This window comes from Ochotona princeps, unplaced genomic scaffold, assembly GCF_030435755.1.
Source record: "Ochotona princeps isolate mOchPri1 unplaced genomic scaffold, mOchPri1.hap1 HAP1_SCAFFOLD_116, whole genome shotgun sequence".
NCBI classification, from domain to species: domain Eukaryota; kingdom Metazoa; phylum Chordata; class Mammalia; order Lagomorpha; family Ochotonidae; genus Ochotona; species Ochotona princeps.
This window is the reverse complement of record NW_026700494.1, coordinates 278,708-298,623: the sequence shown is the minus strand read 5'-3', so window position 1 is coordinate 298,623 and position 19,916 is coordinate 278,708. Positions and strand designations below refer to the sequence as shown.

At 50.5% G+C, this 19,916-nt stretch overlaps 1 protein-coding gene across 2 annotated transcripts in view; it reads left to right on the top strand.

The window, feature by feature from the left end:
- Window positions 1-1,531: 1,531 nt before the first annotated feature.
- Window positions 1,532-19,916, top strand: part of DLGAP2 (DLG associated protein 2) — a 145,426-nt gene continuing 127,041 nt past the window's right edge. Inside the window, exon 1 of one of the 2 annotated variants that reach the window (XM_058659844.1) lies at window positions 1,532-1,883. In XM_058659844.1, coding sequence (XP_058515827.1) covers window positions 1,866-1,883 — 18 coding nt within the window. In that variant the 5' untranslated portion in view covers window positions 1,532-1,865. The remainder of the gene's footprint in view (window positions 1,884-19,916) is intronic. The other variant, XM_058659845.1, reaches the window with a different exon arrangement.

Sequence of the window (19,916 nt, the reverse complement as noted above, 5' to 3'; positions counted from 1 at the left end):
CCACCTCATGATTTTAAAATAAATACATAAATAAAACCTACAGCAGAATAGATAGAGAGTTAGTTCTTCAGCTTGTTCAGGGTCACAAACACGGAAATGCCAGCTCACACAATGAAACGGAGGTCTCCCTCTGACCAAGAGCAAGGTCATGGACCCCAGTGCACACCAGGACAGGGGGGTAGAATTAAAGGTTTCCAAGTTACAATGAGGACATGGAGCTGCCTTCAGGACAGCACAGTGAACAAACCCCACTCTCCCCCAAGCCCCCGTGAATTTTATTCCCAGACTACCAGGCTGTGGAGGGAGCACAGAGGCCCCGTGGCACATGCACCTGCATCTGGGAGCTCCAGGTAACCGTGGGGCTGCCTCCGTGTGGACTAGAAGCTCTGTGTGGCCAGAGCCGCCAGTGTGACCAGCCGTCTGAACTGTCTCTGCTAGTGTATAAAAGAAAACACATGTCTAAAAGGCGTAGAGGAGGAGGGAGTCGGGTATAAACTGTTGGTCCAGAACCTGGATTTTCAGATCAAGTGTGGTGCCCACAAGGCACCAGGCTTGGGCAATGGTGGCAGAACTAGTGGTGCACAGCGCCAGCGGGTTAACACCTAGTGGTGGGCACCTGGAAGCGACCTGGTGGATGCTGGTTCCTTTAGAAGTCTTGGAATTAGAAATCCTGGAAAGATGAGCACCTCCCGTTTGGATCCACCGCTCCACGCCTCCTCCTGACCGGGAGTCATTGCTAGGCGAACATCCACGTTCCCCCAACCCTTACCGCCCTGGCGGTGATGCCGTCACCCCACCTGGGGAAGGGGGCTCCTGACGGCACTGGGATGGAGACCAACAGGTTTCTGTGCACTCCGCTCAAGCCCGCGACGGCATCCCCGTGGCAGTGGGCCAGCAGGGCCTGCGCTGTGTGGGCAGCTAGGTAACTCTCCTAGGATCTGCTCCTCTTACCTTCCCTCGGATCGCGCTGTCCTGTTGTCAAGGACGCACTCAAAGGGCAGCGGGTGCGATCCGAGGCGCTCCCCAACCCTTAACCCAGATGCTGCGGGCGGGATTTCCCTGCTGCCCTCGAGGCGGGTCAGCTGCACAGCTGAGGCGCGGCGGGAGCGGCACTCCGGAGTGCTAGCTGGGACGGACGCGCGACTCGCCCGCTGTCTGGGCGCTACCGTGAGGGCCGGTGGGTGTGCGCCTCGCTCCTCGCAGAGTCTGCGTGCGAATGTAACCGTGGCTCCCCTGTCCCGATGGACCTGGGCAGGGGTTCCCAAGTTAAGGGCTGCGCTTGTCGACTCCACTGCGAACTTGGCGCACCCCAGCCCCCTCTTGTGCGCGCAGCTGCGAAACTGCTGGCGACCCGCCCCGGCGCCCCCTCCCCAACTGTCCCTGGGTGACCCCCAGCTCTGCGCGCAACAGTTGGGACCGGCAGAGCGCTGAGCGGTGCCTGGCAGGCGACCCGCGCACTCCCTGGTGCGGGCTGGAGTCCGGCGGGTGGGGGCCGGGTTCTGGAGCGGCTGCTGCGCAGCGGCCTCGCCGCTTCCCCCTGGAGGCGCACGGGCGCCCGGCCCTTCCCCAGATGGAACCGCGCGGCGGCCGCCCCCCAGTGCGCCGGTGCCTCCCCGGGCACCCAGTGCGCAGGCGCCGGCCGTGAGGACCGACAGTGAGCTGGGCTCCAGCGAGGTCGGAGCGCGCGGCGCCAGCGGCAGCGGAGGCAGTGGCTGCGGACCTACCGACCCACGGACTGCAAACGGACGCTCGGACCCCCACCTGCAAGCACCCAGAGCCAGCGGCAGGACTGCGAGAACAGTCGGGCCTCAGTGGTGGTCACCTCACCATGTCGCGCTGCACCTGCTGAACTAGGAGTGCCGAGGATGTGCGCGCTGAGGCAGGTGCGAGCCGCTTGGGGCTGCGGGGGCCTGAGCAGTGAGAGCCGTCGGGGAGGAGAGTGTGTGGCGCAGCGTGACAGATTCGTGGGGACCCTGCGAGGGCGGCCGGGTGGGGGTGGGGGCGGCTGAGAGATGCGTTACGCACTCCCACCGATCCAGGGGACCTGCGTGGGTGGAGGTGAGGGGACCGCTTCTCAGAGCTGCACATCGCTAGACCCAGGACTCCCGGGGTGCCGGCACTGGCGCCCAGTGAGCACCTCGGAGGTGTGAAATTCCACGCTCGGCCTTTCAGGATGGGGGCGGCAGTGGCTAGTGACCTGCGTGCCTGTGTTTGCGGCCCCAGGTGTGCGTTCCCCGAACATCGGGGGTGACTGGCAGGGGCGGCGAGTGCTGGCTCCAGCAGCCTGCACGGAGAGGGTCCAGGGTGCGCCGAGAGGGGGTGGCCGCCGCCCCGCTCTCCAAGTGCGTGCGAGGCGCTCGGGGGCTTTTTTAGGGGCGGTTGCTAAGCGAGGCACTACCGGGCGCAGGATTTTGTAACTAAGCCTCCCCCGGCAGCGGCTGTCGCTGTTCTCAGCTCCTTCGTGAGCGCTGGCGGGAGCAATAACGAGGATGTAATTATCCCGGGAGTAGGGGGTGGCGGCCGCGGGCCAGGTGCTGCAGGGCGGGCGGGGGCGTCCCTGGGCCCTGACCACACAGAGTTAGAGTAGACAAGGAGGGGGCAACGCAGGTGGAGGAGGGGCTCCAGCCGGCAGTGCGCGTGGCCACTCTGGCCTGGATGTCCCTACACGCTGTTTTCCTGGCCCTCGGTGCCCCTTGCTTACCCTCGGACTGGTTCGGAATCAGAGCCCTGCCCGCCCTGATGGGACCCCACTCGCGTGAGAGGCCGTGGGTACACTCGGGACTGGAGGCAGAGGGCACAGCTACTGTCCCCTGACAACCTGCGAGGCGAGGCTCGGGTGGCAGGACTTGGGGCGCCCTGGCCTGATGCTGGGCTCAGGACGCGGCTGGTTGCTTTCGGCTGTATTTGGGTCCCCAGTAAATGATCCGCGACGCCACAGTGCAGTTACCACTTCATGAGGAAAGAAACCAGGCCCACGGCCGATGGGCAGTGGTCACATGTGGTCAGGCAGGCTGGTGTTTGCTTGAGAACGTCCTTGTAGTCGGGATGATCTGGAAGCTGGAAGCGGCATACTGGCCATGTGTCAGGTTGGCCCAGTAACCAAGGTGGAGTATCTGCCTGGGGAGTGGATCTGCTGCTTACACTGCACATGAGCCACACAGGATGGGGGAGAGGAAGCAGGGGCTGCTGGCACTCACCTGTTCCCCTCTATCCCAAGCCCTGACTTCCCTGGAGGCCTCAGCTCACCCCCACTGCCCTGGGGTGTCCACCTTCTCTGTTCAGAAGGAGTGACTGCAGGGGGCAGGTAGAACCCAGCCCATGTGGCCTTTTGAGTCCAGAGCACACTCAGCTACTCCACGCAAACAGGCTGACCCCATTTCTCTGTCTTATGCAAACCACATTATGCCTGCTCAGCCCCCTGCCCCTTGTGCCTGCTGCCCCATGCACATCTGCCCCTCCCCATCCCCTTCAGTCAGTTGAAATCATACAAATTCCAATGGGATCCTGGTGAATGGTGTGGCCTAATCCAGCTGGTTCTGGACCATGAAGGGAAAGGCACAGAAGGACTAGCTATCTTCTGGCATATGAATGCCAAGGAACTGAGGGCTTCTCACACACTGTGTCCCAGGAAAGAATTACACAACTTCCCAGCTGCCAGCACAGTCCACCACAACTTGGATAGGGTCATTAATGAAATGGACTCCAACCCTTGGAATGGATATGTCACAGGCCTGATTGGAGACCATAATATGTAGTATGATTCATTGTTCTTGGCCAGATGGAAGCCATGTCAAGAGCACCACCAGCATGGGGAATGGCAGGTTACCCGACAGAGGCCCTGGTCACCCCTGCTGCCCAGCTGACCTGGGCTGGTCCTCCCTGGCCCTGCCTGGGTACAGGGAGCCCTTTGTGTTTGCCTCTAAGGGTGGGCTTCCAGCCTGAGGTGGCTGGAGACACCTCCTGCAGAAACCCTTACTGTGCACAGGGCAAGGCTGTGCTGTCCACCCCAGGGGTCCCCATGGCCCTGGGGATGGTCATCGGGCCAGAGATGAGCCCATCAGGATTGTTTCTGGGAGGAGCCAGGTTGTGGGGTGGGACTGAAGGGGTACAGAGCAGCCCCTCTGGAAGGAGAGCCAGAGAGACCCATCCTCTGGGTGTTGTAGGAGCCCCTGACAGCAGTGGTGAAGCTGCTCCTCGGGCAACATTTTACCCCAACAGGCAGTGGAGTGGTTGGGTAGGTATGGGTGCTGTGATGTCAGAACACCCACCATGGGCTTGCTCCTTGGGGGGCCTCTCCGTGTGAATCCACAGAGAAAGGGAAGGATTAGTTCACTCATTTTCTAAAGGCAATAAGTATGTAAAACTGTACGGAACATTTCATTGAGTAGCCCTGGGGGTGTGTCTACTTGTTGTCCGCAGCAGAGACCCCCCAACTCTATGTGGAAGAGATGCAAACGACCCCCTAGGCCCTGCTGGGCAACCGCGCCAAGTCCCGGTGCCTAATGAACATTTGTCCTGCTATTTTTGCTCAACGCCGACAAGCAGCTTTTCATGTTGGCAGCATAAGGCAGTGACTAAGAGTGTGGGCTCTGTTGTCACGGGGCCTGGGCAGCTGGGGGCTGCAGGCAGGTGCTTGGCCTCTCTGAGGCTCCAGTTCCTGGTTGTGGAAGGAAGGATGGGCAAAGGCTTAACTGGCAGGGCTGTGAGGGTGAGGCACACTGGTGACCAGTGGCCTGAGCCTGGTGCCCATAGTGAGCTTGCGTTAGTATCATCATGACAGACATGACCAAACTGGGAACAGGTCAGTTGACGTGGCAGCTGGGAGGGCCAATGTGACTCTCGTTGGTCACCATCCACCCTGAGCATCAGGAATAGAACCAGCAGAACTGAGACACCTAACCCTCACCAGGGTGGACGCTGGGACTAGCAGCTAGCAGAAGGGTGAGCTGTGAGTGTGATTTGCCACGTGCAGGACTGACATGAACCTCAGAGCCAGTGTGCAGTCAGAACTGTCCCCGGCACCAGTCCCCTCCTCTATTCCATCTTGCTCTGTGAAAGGAGGCGCTGGCCAGCCCAGCAAGTCTTATCACGACCACAGCGTGGGCTAGGACCATCTCTGCTGGGGGGAAGAAGGCTCCTCCCCCACACTGATCGGGGCCACACACAATCCACCTGCGGCTTGTTGAAGGCTACCCCCTCTTCCTTCATGGGACTCCTGTGGTCCTCCTGAGCCCTCATCCTCCAGGGCCTGGTGCTCTCCAGGGTTCCCCAGGCTGAGCTGCCAACCAGCCAGTGTTTGGGATGCTTTATTCAGATGACAGCTGACAGGGTGTGGATGGCAGACCCTCAGCCGGCTGCTCTTGGCCACATCTCTGCTATGGCATCTCCACTGTGGTGCCTCCCCATGGTACATCCGTGGCACGTGTGGCTGAGCTCATGTTGGGGGCCCTGTGCCTCCTTTTGAACCACCTTCTCTAATGGTTTGACAGTTTCTGAACATTTGCTTCTCTGGCTCTGTTCAGCCTTGATAGGGAACTAATAGAAAATTCAGAAGTCTTCATTCTCAGTTTAAAGTCGTAGCTTGAGATTCTGGTTAAAGCTGCTGCGGGTTGTCATGTTCTTGGGTATGAGTGGATGTTCTGGCTCACCCTGTGATGAACCCTTGGCCCTTAAAACTGTCAGCCAACGTCAGTTGATGCCCCTGCCACAGGGTCGCAGCACTGGCTTTTTGTGACTTCATCCCATGGCCAGAATTCTCACCACCTAGGCTCTAAGCTAGATGGGGTTGTCAGCATCTTCTGTAGACTGTTTCCTGACCAGTCCTCGGCCCATGTGGCATCTGCAGTGGCTTCCTCTTAGCCATGCAGGATGGACACAGCCCAGACAATGGCAAGTAAAGCCTTATGAATACCCTGTAAGTTCCAGCACTTCATGAGATATCATTGTTTTGATTTTTTTCAACCATTTAACAAAGGCAGAACTGTCTTAAATTCATGACCATGTGAAAGCTGGGACTGATGACCTCATGTGTCCCAGCCCTTGTTTTGAGCTGCAAAGTTGACACAGGACTCCGGTGCTGTAGAAATGGGCAAAACTTTGTGCTGGTCGAAGGTTCAACCTGCCAGGAAGTCAGAACCATCAACACATGGCAATAGAGCCCCATGGAGCCACAAGGACTCACAGAACAGATGAGAGAGAGAGAGGAGTAGTGTCCTTTTCAAGCACAGAATAAGCTGATAGAAGATCAGTAGAAAAATTGAAAATTCACTATTCAAACCATTGGGGCAACATGTCACACTAGCCGAATGAAGTTAAAATCCACACAGTTGGGGCCCGGCAGCGTGGCCTATCGGCTAAAGTACTCACCTTGAAAGCCCCGGGATCCCATATGGGCGCCGGTTCTAAACCCGGCAGCTCCACTTCCCATCCAGCTCCCTGCTTGTGGCCTGGGAAAGCAGTTGAGGACGGCCCAATGCATTGGGACCCTGCACCCACGTGGGAGACCCGGAAGAGGTTCCAGGTTCCCGGCTTCGGATCGGCGCACATCGGCCTGTTGCGGCTCACTTGGGGAGTGAAACATCGGACGGAAGATCTTCCTCTCTGTCTCTCCTCCTCTGTGTATATCTGGCTGTAATAAAATGGATAAATCTTTGAAAAAAAATCCACACAGTTGTCTCAGATAATGCCAGAGAAACCTTTGGCAAAGCACAGTCCCTTTGAATGATGAGATGCTTACTACCCAGAAGACAATGGACTTTCCTCCCGGTGTGGCGGCAACCCACAAATGAGCCGTGCATCCCGTCAGCCTCAGTGGGAGAGACTGGGACTGGGAGGAAACCAGGAACCCCTCCCTATTTCTGTTCAGTATCAGGCTTGGCCATCCGGGAGCACAGAGAGGCCAGAAAGTCAATAGAACAAGTCCAGATGGGAAAGGAATGAGTGAAACTGCCTCTGCACAGATCTAATGGTGTTATCTATAGAAAAATCCCTGAAGAATACATGTGCCCCACATGCACACTCACATATATGCTCACATACACAAATGTTCACATAGCACACACATGGATACACATGCTCACACAAATGCATACACATTTATACACACATGCTCACACATACACATGATCACATACATGTACACATATGCTCAAACACATACATAGATGCACACACATGCATAATGTACAATCACAGGATACAACAATCAGCTTACAAACATCCACTGTATTTTTGTATATCAACAGTGAATAATCCAAACAGGAAATCAGTAAAAAAAAACTCAATTTATGATTGACCTAAAATGGCAGAATACTTGAGATTACATGTAACTAAACAACAGGAAGACTTGTAACTGGGTCTGTAGTCTATAGTCTGTTCTGTGCTGTGTGATCTGTGCTGTGTGATCTGTGCTATGTGATCTGGGTGATCTGTGATCTGTGCTATATGATCTGTGATATGTGATCTGTGCTGTGTGATCTGTGCTATGTGATCTGGGTAACATGTGAACTGTGACCTCTGTGCTTTGTGATCTGTGACCTCTGTGCTTTGTAATCTGTGCTGTGTGATCTGGGTGATCTGTGCTCTGTGCTATATGATCTGTGCTGTGTGATCTGTGATATGTGATCTGTGCTCCGTGATATGTGATCTGTGCTGTGTGATCTGTGCTATGTGATCCGTGATTGTTGAATTTTCTAAGTTCTTTTCCTAAAATCAAGAATCAGACAATACTGTGTTCTGTTATGTGGGTTATCTTCTTTTCCTTGGTGGGGGTCTTTCATGATACAAGCATCTTAATTTGAGGAAGTATTGTTCTTTTTCTTGTATTTTTTCCCCTATGTAACATCATGCCAAGGGTTCTGCAGTGTTCTGCATTTGTCTGATTGGCTGTCCCAGAGTCTTGTGTCAGATCTTTCTTCTTTCATGTCTAGACTGCTTGACCTCATACTCTCACAGCCCCATGAAGAGCCATCAAGGGTGTGCTCTGGGGTGTGTGGCCAAGGGCTTCGTGACTGACAACAGGTCAAGGACTTCATGACTGACAGGAGGTCATGGATTCCATTACTAACAGGGGTTTGGGGCTTTATAACTGATGGCAGGTCAGGTGCTCCATGACTGACAGAGGCTAAGTAGCTCCCTTGTATAGGCGTCTATCCGTATCCTTATAGCCCACTGCATCCACACTGTGAAAGTCTTAGTAGAAAATGTGTGTGTGTGTGTGTGTGTGTTGGGGGGGGGTGTTTCCCATTACACTGGCTTGGTGGTTTCTTGGATGTTGCATCCAAAGTGCAGGCCACAAATGCACAAACAGGCAAATGGAGCCCCAGGAAACAGATCCTCCAAGTAGGCAACGGCAGCATCCAGAGTGCAGAATGCTGGGAACCACGTGGATGCTGAGGGCAACATTGGGATATAGACAGAATGGAATATCATAGGGAACCTGAAATTGCCCAAAGGAAAACTGGGCCAGGAGCTTCCCAGGACGGCCCATGTGGCTTGCGGCACTTAGGGGACCCAGAGTCCACGACCAGGGATGGCAGCTGCCAAGAAGGGGATGGACAGGAGCTGGGAGCCAGGGTATGGGGCCCCCTGCTGTGGGGATCTGAGGGTGTGTCTACTGGTGAAACATCGTGGAGGTTTGTTAGAATTAAAAATGGAATTGGCATATGAGTCAGCACCCTAGCTCCTGGGTGTGTGTCCAGCAGGCCGCGGAGGGGCGTCGGTTTTAAAGGAGGCCCTGTGTATGACAGGCAGAAGGAGGAGTTAGCCAGCATGGCAACTTTTGGAAGTCTGAGGGGGAGTATGCTCTTTCCTGTCTCCAGCACAGAGCACCTGCCTCTTCACACTCTGGGGTTTAACTCTAAACCTCATCTCCTCCTCATACTAGTGTAGGCAGCACTGTCCAAGAGTGTCACCTGCAGGTGTCAGAGCTGGTCTGTGGCTCTCATGTCCTGCCATCCTAGCTTGCTTGTTTATGGGTTCTGACCAGTTGTGGTGGCTCTTACGGACATGCATGTGTCTTCCACACATAGTTTTATATCCTCCTGCCCATGATGACCATGTTTCCAGTGTGAGTCCCTGGCCGGGCTGAGTGGGCATTCTCAGTCCGTCACTGCAAAGCACCCAATGGCCTTGCAGGCAATGGAAGCTGCCTCTGAGGCTGCTTGCTGGCTGCTTCTCAAGAGTTTTGTCTGTTGTCAGTCATTTGGTTCGTCATGTGGGGTGCAGAGTTCCTGGATGTTTAGATGTTAAGTCAGCTTCAGGCAGATCTCATGGGAGTGTCAGGGATGCTATGTTGATTACTACCCCTCCCATTTCCATTCATGATTTTCAGAATCTGATATTTGTTTGATCAGATCAGGTAAATTTGGTATTTAAAAAAAAAAACCTTTATAAACAACGTGTTTTGGCCTCTGTGGTTTTCTCTACCCTTTCTATTTTCCATTTTCTGATTTCCTCTGTTGTATTTATTATTTTCTTCCATATGCTTGGGTTGATGAGTTTACTGTTTTTCATTGTTCTTAAAAGAAATATCTGTTTTTGAAGGAGAGAAAGAGAGAGAGAGAGAGAGAGAGAGAGAGAGAGAGAGAGATCAGTCTTCCACCACTGGCTCACTCCCCAAATGATCACAATAGCCAGAGCTGAACTGATCTAAAACCAGGAGCCAGGAGCTTCTAGTTCTCCCATACGGGTGAAGGATTCCAAGGCTTTGGGCCATCTTCCTCTGCTTTTCCACAAGCAGAGAACTGGATTGAAAATGGAGAAACTGGGACTGGATCTGGCACTCAAGATGGTCATGGGGATCCCGAGAGGCTGCTGAACCTGCTGCCACACAAAACCCAACCTCCAGAAGGGTCTTGGTGAGGACCAGGAAGAAGTTAAGCGAGGTGTCACCAGGTGAGTCACTGGGTCTGTCTCAGCCTGTGGCGACTGATCTGCTTGTGGGTTAAGACAACGATGTCTGGATCCATGTGGAGGGAGCCCCTGCCCTGACTCTGCCCTCTGTGGAGGTGAGAGCCAGTGGACCTAGCATTGGTGACCTGTGTCACAGGGAAGGCAAGCGCTGCTCACACAGTCTGTGGTGGTTTCCTCTGCACTGTCTTGCATTAAAGTCCATTTGAGAAGTAACCACACAATCAAGTCCTTTAGTCAAGGAAAACACCAGCTACTCTGGTTCAAGAGGGGGGATTGGCTGCATATTTGTTGGCTGAAGGCTCAGGGATGTCTCCTGCAGGTGCTTGTGGTAGTCCTGCCCCACAGGGTGCTGGGGCTGGAATCCTTTTCCATTTTTTGTTATTTTAATGGCCAGTGATCCTGTACAGTTTGGAGTACAGGTGGTGCTGCAGAGGGATCAAACCAGCCTCACTTGACACCTGTCCCTTCACCAACTAGGATTTTCTGTGATGGGAACACTAGCAATCTGATGTGCATATGAGGTCATGACTGACTGTGGTCCCACACAGCACCATGTGTCTTCTCAGCCTTTTCCTCCTTCCTATTGGGGAACAAACCACAGCCTCCAGTTCGCATTCTTCTGTTCCTGGTCTCTGTGAGATCATCTTTTGTAGGTTCCACTCAAGCAGGAGAATGTGATGTTGTCTTTGTGTGCTTAGCTTACCCCACTAACAACTTCCAATTCAACATGGGATTGTGATGTCAGGGTCCCATTCATTTTGTGACTGGACGGGTTCCAGTATGTGTGTGTGTGCGTGTGAGAGAGAGAGAGAAACTGAGACTGGATAATTTTGTATACACACTTGCATACATAGACTTGGCTGGGACAAGCTTAAGCAGGAGCCAGGAACTCACCCTAACCCTCAGGCCTTCTTCAGCTGCTTTCCAAAGCATATCAACAGGGGGCTGGATTGCAGGTGGACCAGTCAGGAATTGAACCAACAGTGATGTGTGATGCTGGTGTTGCACTGGCAGTTTATCTCTCTGTGCCACAAAACCAGCCCCCTCTGTGAGTTTTAACATTTTTAGATTTATTTGCTCTCATATGTGAATATATCTGTAAATATCTATTTTTCTTGCATTATTGAGTGGTCTTTATGTAATAGCAGGTCATGTGTCTGAAGAATTTTTCAAATTAATTAATGCTGCATTTTTATTACCAAGTAAACACTATATTGCTGGTGATGGTATACCTGACAGTGCCAGATTTATAAATGAATTTAACTAATTAGATATGAGAATTTTATGTCCAGAACTATGCTTATGTTTTTCACTATCTAAATTCCCTCACCGTCTTTTTCCTATTATTTCTTAGGCTTTGTTAATAATGAGGCTTGATTCCTAATGATGCTCACAAAAGGGTAAGGAACATCAGAAAAAATAATTGATTTCACCTCAGGGTTTTGTTTTTTGTATTTTAATTGTTTAACTGTGCAAACAGTGAGTGGAAGTATGAAAGCAGTTTGAGACTTGCAACACTGTGATTAAGTGCTGTAATTAATCGTTAGTATTCACAGTCTCTTAAAAATGAAGTGATGCCAAAGTGCCACATTGAGTCTGTGAATGACGGAGACTGCAGTGAAGGTGGGAGGGCTAAGACAATTGTCACACAGGAACAAAGGAGGCTCACTAGGTAGTGGATGGTGAACATGAATGTGAGGCCATGGGAGATCATACGTAACATTGTGGGATGTATGTGTGACATGATGGTGTATATGTGACATGTTAGGTGTTTAAGTGACATGGTGGGTGTGTATGTGACATGGTAGATGTGTATGTGACAGTGTATATGTGACATGGATGTTTATGTGACATGGTGGGTCTATACGTGACATGGTGGGCATGTACAGGATATAGTGATTTTTTAATTGACATGGTGATTGTGTATGTGACATTGTGGTTGTGCATGTAACATAGTATGTGTGTGTGTACATCATGTGGAGTGTGTGTATCTGAGATGCTGTGTGTTTATGTGACATCATGGGTGTGTGTGTGATATGGTGGGTGTGTATATCATGTGGTAGGTTTGCATGTGATAGGATGGATACTTACATGACATTTTGAGTGTATACATGACATGCTGGGTGTGTGTGATATCACGTGTATATAATGGTTGTATACATGACATGAGATTGTAGAGGCATCTGTGTGTTGAGAAAGTCTCTTTGTAGAGTCTGGATCTGCCCAGGATCTGGGTCAGGATTATGGGCAGGATCTGGTTGGGCAGCAACCTTGCATCTTGAAATGAAAGTATTCTCATTTTGTGCCCAAAGAATCACTTTACCCAATGTTTTACTGTAGCTTCTGTTTTACCAAAAGGAAAAGGATTAAACCATGTGGGGGCAGTATCTAGCCATTCCAAATAGGGATGTACTGGCCCTGGAAGGTGAGCTTCCTGTGAAGCTTATTTCACAAATACATCGTCTCACTAGCCTGTCAAATTTTTTGCAATTACCTAAATGCTATAATTTTGAGATGCTCTGTGTCATTTCATGTAAATCAGGACACTTCAAGAGCAAACACTCCCAATTGTCAATCTGTACACAACGGATTTAAAAAATGTAGTTCTTCATAAAATAATCAATTGAGAGGGAACTGTGAGTCACATTATTACTGTAGAAAATTCAAATCAACATGTGTCAAAGTAATTGAAGGGTATGACAGCCTCACTTATTTTATCAACTTTCCCTTGATGGCTTTTCCCTTATTTATGTTATTTGCAATATGTTAAATTGTGAAAACTTATTATCTAACAAATTTTGTTTTTAATCTTAAAACCTATAATAGTATGGAAACATGAGCGGCCTCAGAAGTTCATTGGAAATGCATATTGGGAAAATACATGTGAGTCTCGAGCATTTTTGTACTGAAACTAACTTTTCCTTCAGTTTTCCATGAAGGTTCAGAAGCTCTAGGGTTCACAGGGAACCTTCGCCTCCAGGTCTCCCAGGGTGGTGATCAACTGCCGCCTGTGGCGGAGGAAGCATAGAGCTCAGCACAGGCTCATCCAGAAGTGGCATGTGACCACCGTGGCTGAGCCACGGAGAGGCCACATCACATCTAGCACTTGGCAGTTCTTGCCAAAGATTCACCAGAGTTCCGAAGGAGATCTGGCTTCTAGGAGCTGCTGCACAGGGGAGGATAACTTGATGAAAAGATTTTAACTTTAACTCTGGGCATAAACTTGTCACCTCTGTAGCCCGTTGCATCCTGGGAATCACCAGATGTTTGGTGATGCTTCCAGGAGACAGTGGGCGTGTCCTTTTGTGCTGCTGCTGACCAGAGCATGGGATGTGTCTGCCTCCATTCCCTTCCCTTAGAAACCCACTTCGGAGGGAGAACAAGAGCAGGGAATCAAAATGTGTGCTAATATTTCCACTATTTGACCTGGTTTAGGCTTTTTGCTTTCCTATGTGGATGTGGGGAATAGCACTGGTGATTGTGAAAGGCAGAAGCAGGGAGAGAGAGACTCTTCAGTGTACTTGTTCACTCTTCAAATGGCTACAGTGGTGGGTGCTGGACTGGCTAACAAGGAGAAAGTTAGGACTACATGCAGGCTTGCTGCATGTGTGCAAGGCCCAAGGACGTGGCGTGTCATCTGCTGCCCTCCCAGGTGCATCCGCAGGGAGTGGCTGTGACTGTAACCAGCACCCAGCTACGGGATGCCAGTGCCGTAGACATCTGCTAGACGCCAACCAGCTGTACCTGTAACTTAGTACAGGCTGTTTAGGCATCTACCTGCTGGACCTTAGCTGGCCAGTACCTGTTACTTAGTACAGGCTGTGTTGACGTCTACCTGCTGGACATGAACCAGCCAGTACAGGCTGAGTGACCGTTGACCGAAATGCTTAGGACCAGATGTATTTCAAAGTTCAGAGTTTTCTAAATTCCAGGATATTTACACAGGCTTTACTGGCTGAGGCTATCCCTAACCTGAAAATCCCAAGTCTAAATTGTTCTAGAATTGGAAACTTTCTTTGGGCAGAAAATGCCAGTTTGGAGGATTTTGCATTTTAGATTTAGGTTAGGGACGCTCCGTCTGTCCTTCACAGGAAGATCCTTAGAGATTGGTGGATTTCAGGCTTCCTTCCTTCCTTCCTTCCTTTTTTCCTGCCTGCCTTTATTTACATTTGTTTTATTTATTTGCAAGTCAGTTACAGGGGCTGAAGGGAGATCTCCCATCTGCTGATTCAGCCCCCAGATGACAGCAATGACTGGAGCTGGACTGATCTGAAGCCAGGAGCCAGGGCTTTCCAATGGGTCTCTCAAGTGACTGCAGAGTCCCAAGGCTTTACTACATCCTTTGCCACTTTCCCAGGCCACAGGCAGGGAGCTGGATGGGAAGTGGAGCAGCCAAGACTCAAACTGATGCTGATGTGGAATGCCAGCCCCATAGGCAGCATCCTCACTCACTACGCCAGTGTTGGCCAAGGTTTCCTGTGGAGTCTGTAGTAAGAGAGCATATTAAGGAGCTTTCCCCCTGTAATTTAAGTCTCCTACTGCTCTTCCCTGACATACTAGGCTGGAGGCGGGAACTTTGTACGGTCAGGAGGTGGCATGCAGGGCTGGTGAGCTCCAGCCTTTCAGGGCTGCCCCAAAGCCTGCCCCATGCTTCTAAACACATGTGCTCTTGGGTGAAAAACATGGCAGTGCACTCCACGAGTGTGAAACTGGTGCTTCTCCCTGTAGCTCTTGAACTCAGACCCCTGTTTTCCACAAATATATTTTGTTGCTGTGTAGCCAGAGACAGCCCAGTCCCCAACAGACCCCCCTTGTGAAGGTGGCAGTAGCCTAGTGGAGCAAGTCGTCCTGCAGGGGCAGCAGCTGACATGCCTGCTCAGCTCACAGCCCACATGCATGGTGAGCTGGGCTCTGCACCACCCGCAGGTGCAGTGTCTGAAGAGTGAGCACTGTGAGGCAGCTGCCTGCTGGTGGCATGCTGCTCCCTGTATCATGGTACCTGCCAGTGCCCAGCTCCTTCTCACGAATGAGTTGAAGCACATGGTGTGTCATGAGACCTGCTGGCAGCTGCATACATCCCACCATCTGTGCACCCACCTGGGTGTGCGGCAGCCCATGCTGCCAGGGTCTGTGTGAGGACCATGATCCACACAGTAGCAAAACCAATCGAGGGCCCTCTCTTGTTGTGCGTCCTGTTGCTGGGCAACACATGACCACAGCGTTTCTGATGTGGACTCAGCCTTTGTGCTTCCTGGGGAGTTCACTGAGTACCAGGGATGGTAGGGAGGCAGGTTGTCGTTTATATAAGAGCTGTTTACAGATAGCTGCACCTTAGAGGAAAGAAATGTTCCCATCAAGGTGAGCAGCCTTGGTCTAAATGTGTGGTAGCTGAGCCCCAATTGAAGATGCTATGTCTCATTTCAGAGTGCGTAGATTTGATGCCAGGCTCCACTGCATACTCAAACTCCCTCCTATGTGCTCTGGAAGGCAGCAGGCTCATGTGGTGGAGAGGGTGGGGTTAAGCCAGTGTGTGAGCTAATCCTGGAAGGTGAAGTAAATTGAGATTCTAGTTATCCCAGCTTGTAAGGTAAGCCTCCCAAGAGCAAGTGTTTGGGGGGATTGGCTTTGTGTGTGAGGTAAGCCCTGGGAGATGCAGTGAGATGGAGCCTGACTTAGCGTGTGTGTATGAGGTAAACCCTGGAGACACAGTGAGATGGAGCCTGACTTAGCCTGTGTGTATAAAATAAACCCTGGAGACACAGTGAGTTGGAGACTAACTTGCCCTGTATGTGTGAGGTAAGCTCTGGACACTCAGTGAGTTGGAGACTAACTTGCCCTGTGTGTGTGTGAGGTAAGCTCTGGAGACACAGTGAGATGAGAGTGACCTAGCCTGTGTGTATGAGGTAACCTCTGGAGACACAGTGAAATGAAGGTTGACTTAGCCTGCATGTGTGAGAGGTAGCCTCTGGAGACACAGTGAGATGAGGCTGACTTACCCTGTGTGTGAAAGGTAATCCCTGGGAGGCACATTGCATCGCTTAACTCTTTTGTGTGTGAGGTAAATCTTGGAAGACTAATGGTGAGCTCATCCCGTGTAGGTGGCAAACCTTAGCCCCTCTTTCCCCCTTAGCCCCTCAGCCTTAGTGAATTGGGTAGAATGTGGAGGATAGCATGTTGTTTCAAAAGTGTGTTGGGGCACCACATGTGTGCTCAGGTACTTGGAGAGTGAGTGGGCTGTTGATAGGAAGGGAATAGTGCAAGATGCCTAAAGCAGTGTCATTTGTCTGTCAAGAGGAGGCGGGGAGTGAGGGAGGTCAGGAGAGAGGCACGTGGACATATGGAGGGTTGGGGACTGCACAGGAGCAAGGTTTGCCCATCTTGTGAGTGTGGAGCAGTTAAGGGGATTGAGAACAGTAGTGGGATGGTGGAGCTGAAATGAGACGAAATTTGCTTCGTGTATGTGTTTCAGGTTTGTTTCTGGTTTCTGGGCTTGTCAGTGTGCAGAAATATGTTTCAGACTTCCTTACTGGTGTACACATGGGGAATGTATTTTCTAAACCGTAAGTGTCCTGATCCAGCAGGCAGGAATTCCAGGAGCTAGGTAGGAAGCTGCACCACGAAGGATGATCCATTCTGAGGTCAGGGCCCTGAGTGGACCATCCCAAGGCCAGGCACTGAGTGGACTGTCCTGAGGTCAGGGCCCCGAGTGGACCAATCCTGAGGCCTAGGTTAGGCCTGAGTGGACCCATCCTGAGGCCCAGGTTAGACCCGAGTGGACTTCATCCTGAGGCCAGGGCCCTGAGTTGACCTGTCCTGAGGTCCAGGTTAGACCCAAGTGGACCTGTCCTGAGGCTGAGGCTAGACCCGAGTGGAACCATCCTGAGGTCCAGGTTAGACCCAAGTGAACCTTGTACTGTCACAGAGCAACAAAGCACAGGCCTTTGTTGACAGAAGTACCATGTTTCTGGTTTCTGTCATTCTTCTCTTCATGTAACACAGATTTTTGTACTGTGTTTATTAGAGCTAGTGTTGGATCTCTAATTATTTTATTGTTATCTTGCATTGTTCTAATTTTCTAAGAAATATGAGCACATTGTACAAACCCAGAAGTGAAGGAAGTCAGTGCTATAGATAGAGCCTGTGCCTTTTACTCCCTGTCCTGCGACTGCATGGTGGCCTCTAAGTCTCCCTCACAGAAAAAGTGGGCACTTTCATTCTTGAGTTTCCTCACCAACCACAATGAATACAGTTCCAAAAGACTCAAAAATATTCCAGGTAATTCGTGAGTGAATACTATGCATTTTTAGTCCAACAAATCTTCCTTCCCTGTAACAATGAGTAAGACTTTGTTTTTTCTTTGCAGTTGCATAAATAAATATGGGAATATATTTAGATGCACCCATAGAAATATCTAGCATGAATAAGATCATGTGCATGTTTTTTTTACAGTTAAAATGCCAAATAAGGCTGGCTGTTTTTATGTGTTCACGTAAAAACTTGCTTTGTTCATTTACAGAAGTGTTTTTATCTGGAAATAATTTCAAACATAGACACTTTTGGAATAAATAATGGGAGGAATGTGGACAGTTGTCACCCTAGTCCACTGAGGGTGAATACTGTCCCTTTAGCTCTCTTTTGTACCAGTGCTGGGCCACGCTTTCCTTTGAGAAAGTGAGTTCCCTACATCACTGCACTTGGCCTCTGGAAAGTTCCATGACAGGCAGGACTCTGACGCAGTCGTCAACAGTACATCAATGTAGTGTGTGTCCATTCCCCATTCCTATCCAGTTCTGTCAGTGATGCAGTGGTGTCTATGCAGAGCCAGCTCCAGGTCAGGTACTGTAGTTTTTTAATTTTAATATTTTTTAAAAGATTTATTTATTTTTAATTGGAAAGACATGTATACAGAGAGGAGGAGAGACAAAGAGGAAGATCTTCCATCCGATGGTTCACTCCCCAAGAGGCCACAACAGCTGGGGCTGAGCCAATCCAAAGCCAGGAGCCAGGAACTTCCTCCAGGTCTCCCTCATGTGGGTGCAGGGTCCCAAGGCCTTGAGTCATCCTTGACTGCCTTCCCAGGCCACAAGCAGGAAGCTGGATGAGAAGTGGGAATGCCAGAATTAGAACCAGTGCCGATATGGGATCCCGGGGCGTTCAAGGCGAGGATTTTAGCCGCTATGCTATCACACCCCCCCTTTTAAAAATATTTTAGAAATGTATTTTTATCTGAAAGATTTTACAGAAAGAAGGAGAAACAGAGAAAAAGAGTGGGAGAGAGAGAGAATCTGCCATTCACTGGTTCACTCCCCAAATGGCCACAATGGCTGAAGCTGAGTTGAATCAAAGTCTGGATCTAAGAGCTTCTCCCAGATTTCCCATGTGGGTATAGCATCTCAAGAACTCAGGCCGTCATCCATTGGCTTCCCAGGCCACAGACAGGGGGCTGGATCGGAAATGGGATGCAGACGGAGGATTAGCTTGCAATGTCACCATGCTAGCCCAATACTGTGTTCATTATCTTGGTATTCCAGCACCCTGACTTCACTTTGTTTTCTGCTGTGATGTCTTTTTTTTAAAAAAAAGATCTATTTATTTTTATTGCAAAGTCAAATATTTAGAGAGAAGAGACAGAGAGGAAGATCTTCCGTCTGATGATTCACTCCCCAAGTGACTACAACGGCTAGAGTTGCGCCGTCCAAAGCCAGGAGCCAGGAGCTCTTCTGGATCTCCCACGTGGGTGCAGGGTTCCAAGGCCTTGGGCCATCCTCAGTTGCTTCCTCAGGCCACAAACAGGGAGCTGGATAGGAAGCAGGGCTGCTGGGATTAGAACCATGACCATATGGGATCCTGGCACATTCAAGGCGAGGATTTTAGCCGCTTGGCCACCATGCCAGGCTCCTGCCATGATGCCTTAATGCAAGTCTCTAGTCACTTGTTTTGCCATCTTCGTTTACAGGGACCAGGTGATTTTGGCCTCAGTGCCAGGCTAGACCTCCTTGCATACCTGTCCTGTGCAGGGTGTGTGCTTCCCAGGATAATCTGAAATTGCTGCGTCAGTGGTAAACCCGTTACGCTGGAACTGCTGAGATACCTGAGAGGTGCTGTGCTCGCCACTCTGAATTTCTCATCCTTTGTTTTCTGGCTTGAAGAATTGTTGAACCACAGATCAGTTTTCGTTTCAAGATTGGCAGAGAGGTTGGGCACATTTACAAAATCTTATCAGATGTAAGAATTTCCATAATCATTAGGTTTTGTTTCATCAATCACATTTCCATGGTCTCTGCTCAATTTTTGGTGCTATCGTGTTCTTTTTTTACAGGAGAGTATTTAAGTGGTTGTCTACTGACACCCTTGGATTTTCTAAGGAGGTGAGTCATGAGTAGCTTCTAATTTTGTTTCCCTTTCTAATATTTGTGCTCCTGTTTCTTGCTCTTATTTCACAGTTTAGGGTAGAACGCACAGTGCTGAATACTGAATGTAGCCATGGCTTAATTTCCCTCATGAGTAATAAAAACAGTTATAATAGTTCATCACAATTGTTTGTCATGAGGTTAAGATAAATAACCTTGGGCCTGGCAGCGTGGCCTAGCGGCTAAAGTCCTCGCCTTCAACGTGCCAGGATCCCATATGGGCGCCGGTTCTAATCCTGGCAGCTCCACTTCCCAACCAGCTCCCTGCTTGTGGCCTGGGAAAGCAGTCGAGGACAGCCCAAAGCTTTGGGACCCTGCACCCACGTGGGAGACCTGGAAGAGGTTTCTGGTTCCCGGCTTCGGATCGGCGCAGCACTGGCCGTTGCGGCTCAGTTGGGGAGTGAATCATCGGACGGAAGATCTTCCTCTCTGTCTCTCCTCCTCTCTGTATATCTGACTTTGACTTTGTAATAAAATAAATAAATCTTTTAAAAAAAGATAAATAACCTTTCAGCAAATTAAAGAAATTTATTTTGAATATTGCTTTAAAAATTCTAAAAATCATCAACAGTTGGATTTTATCAGTTGTTTACT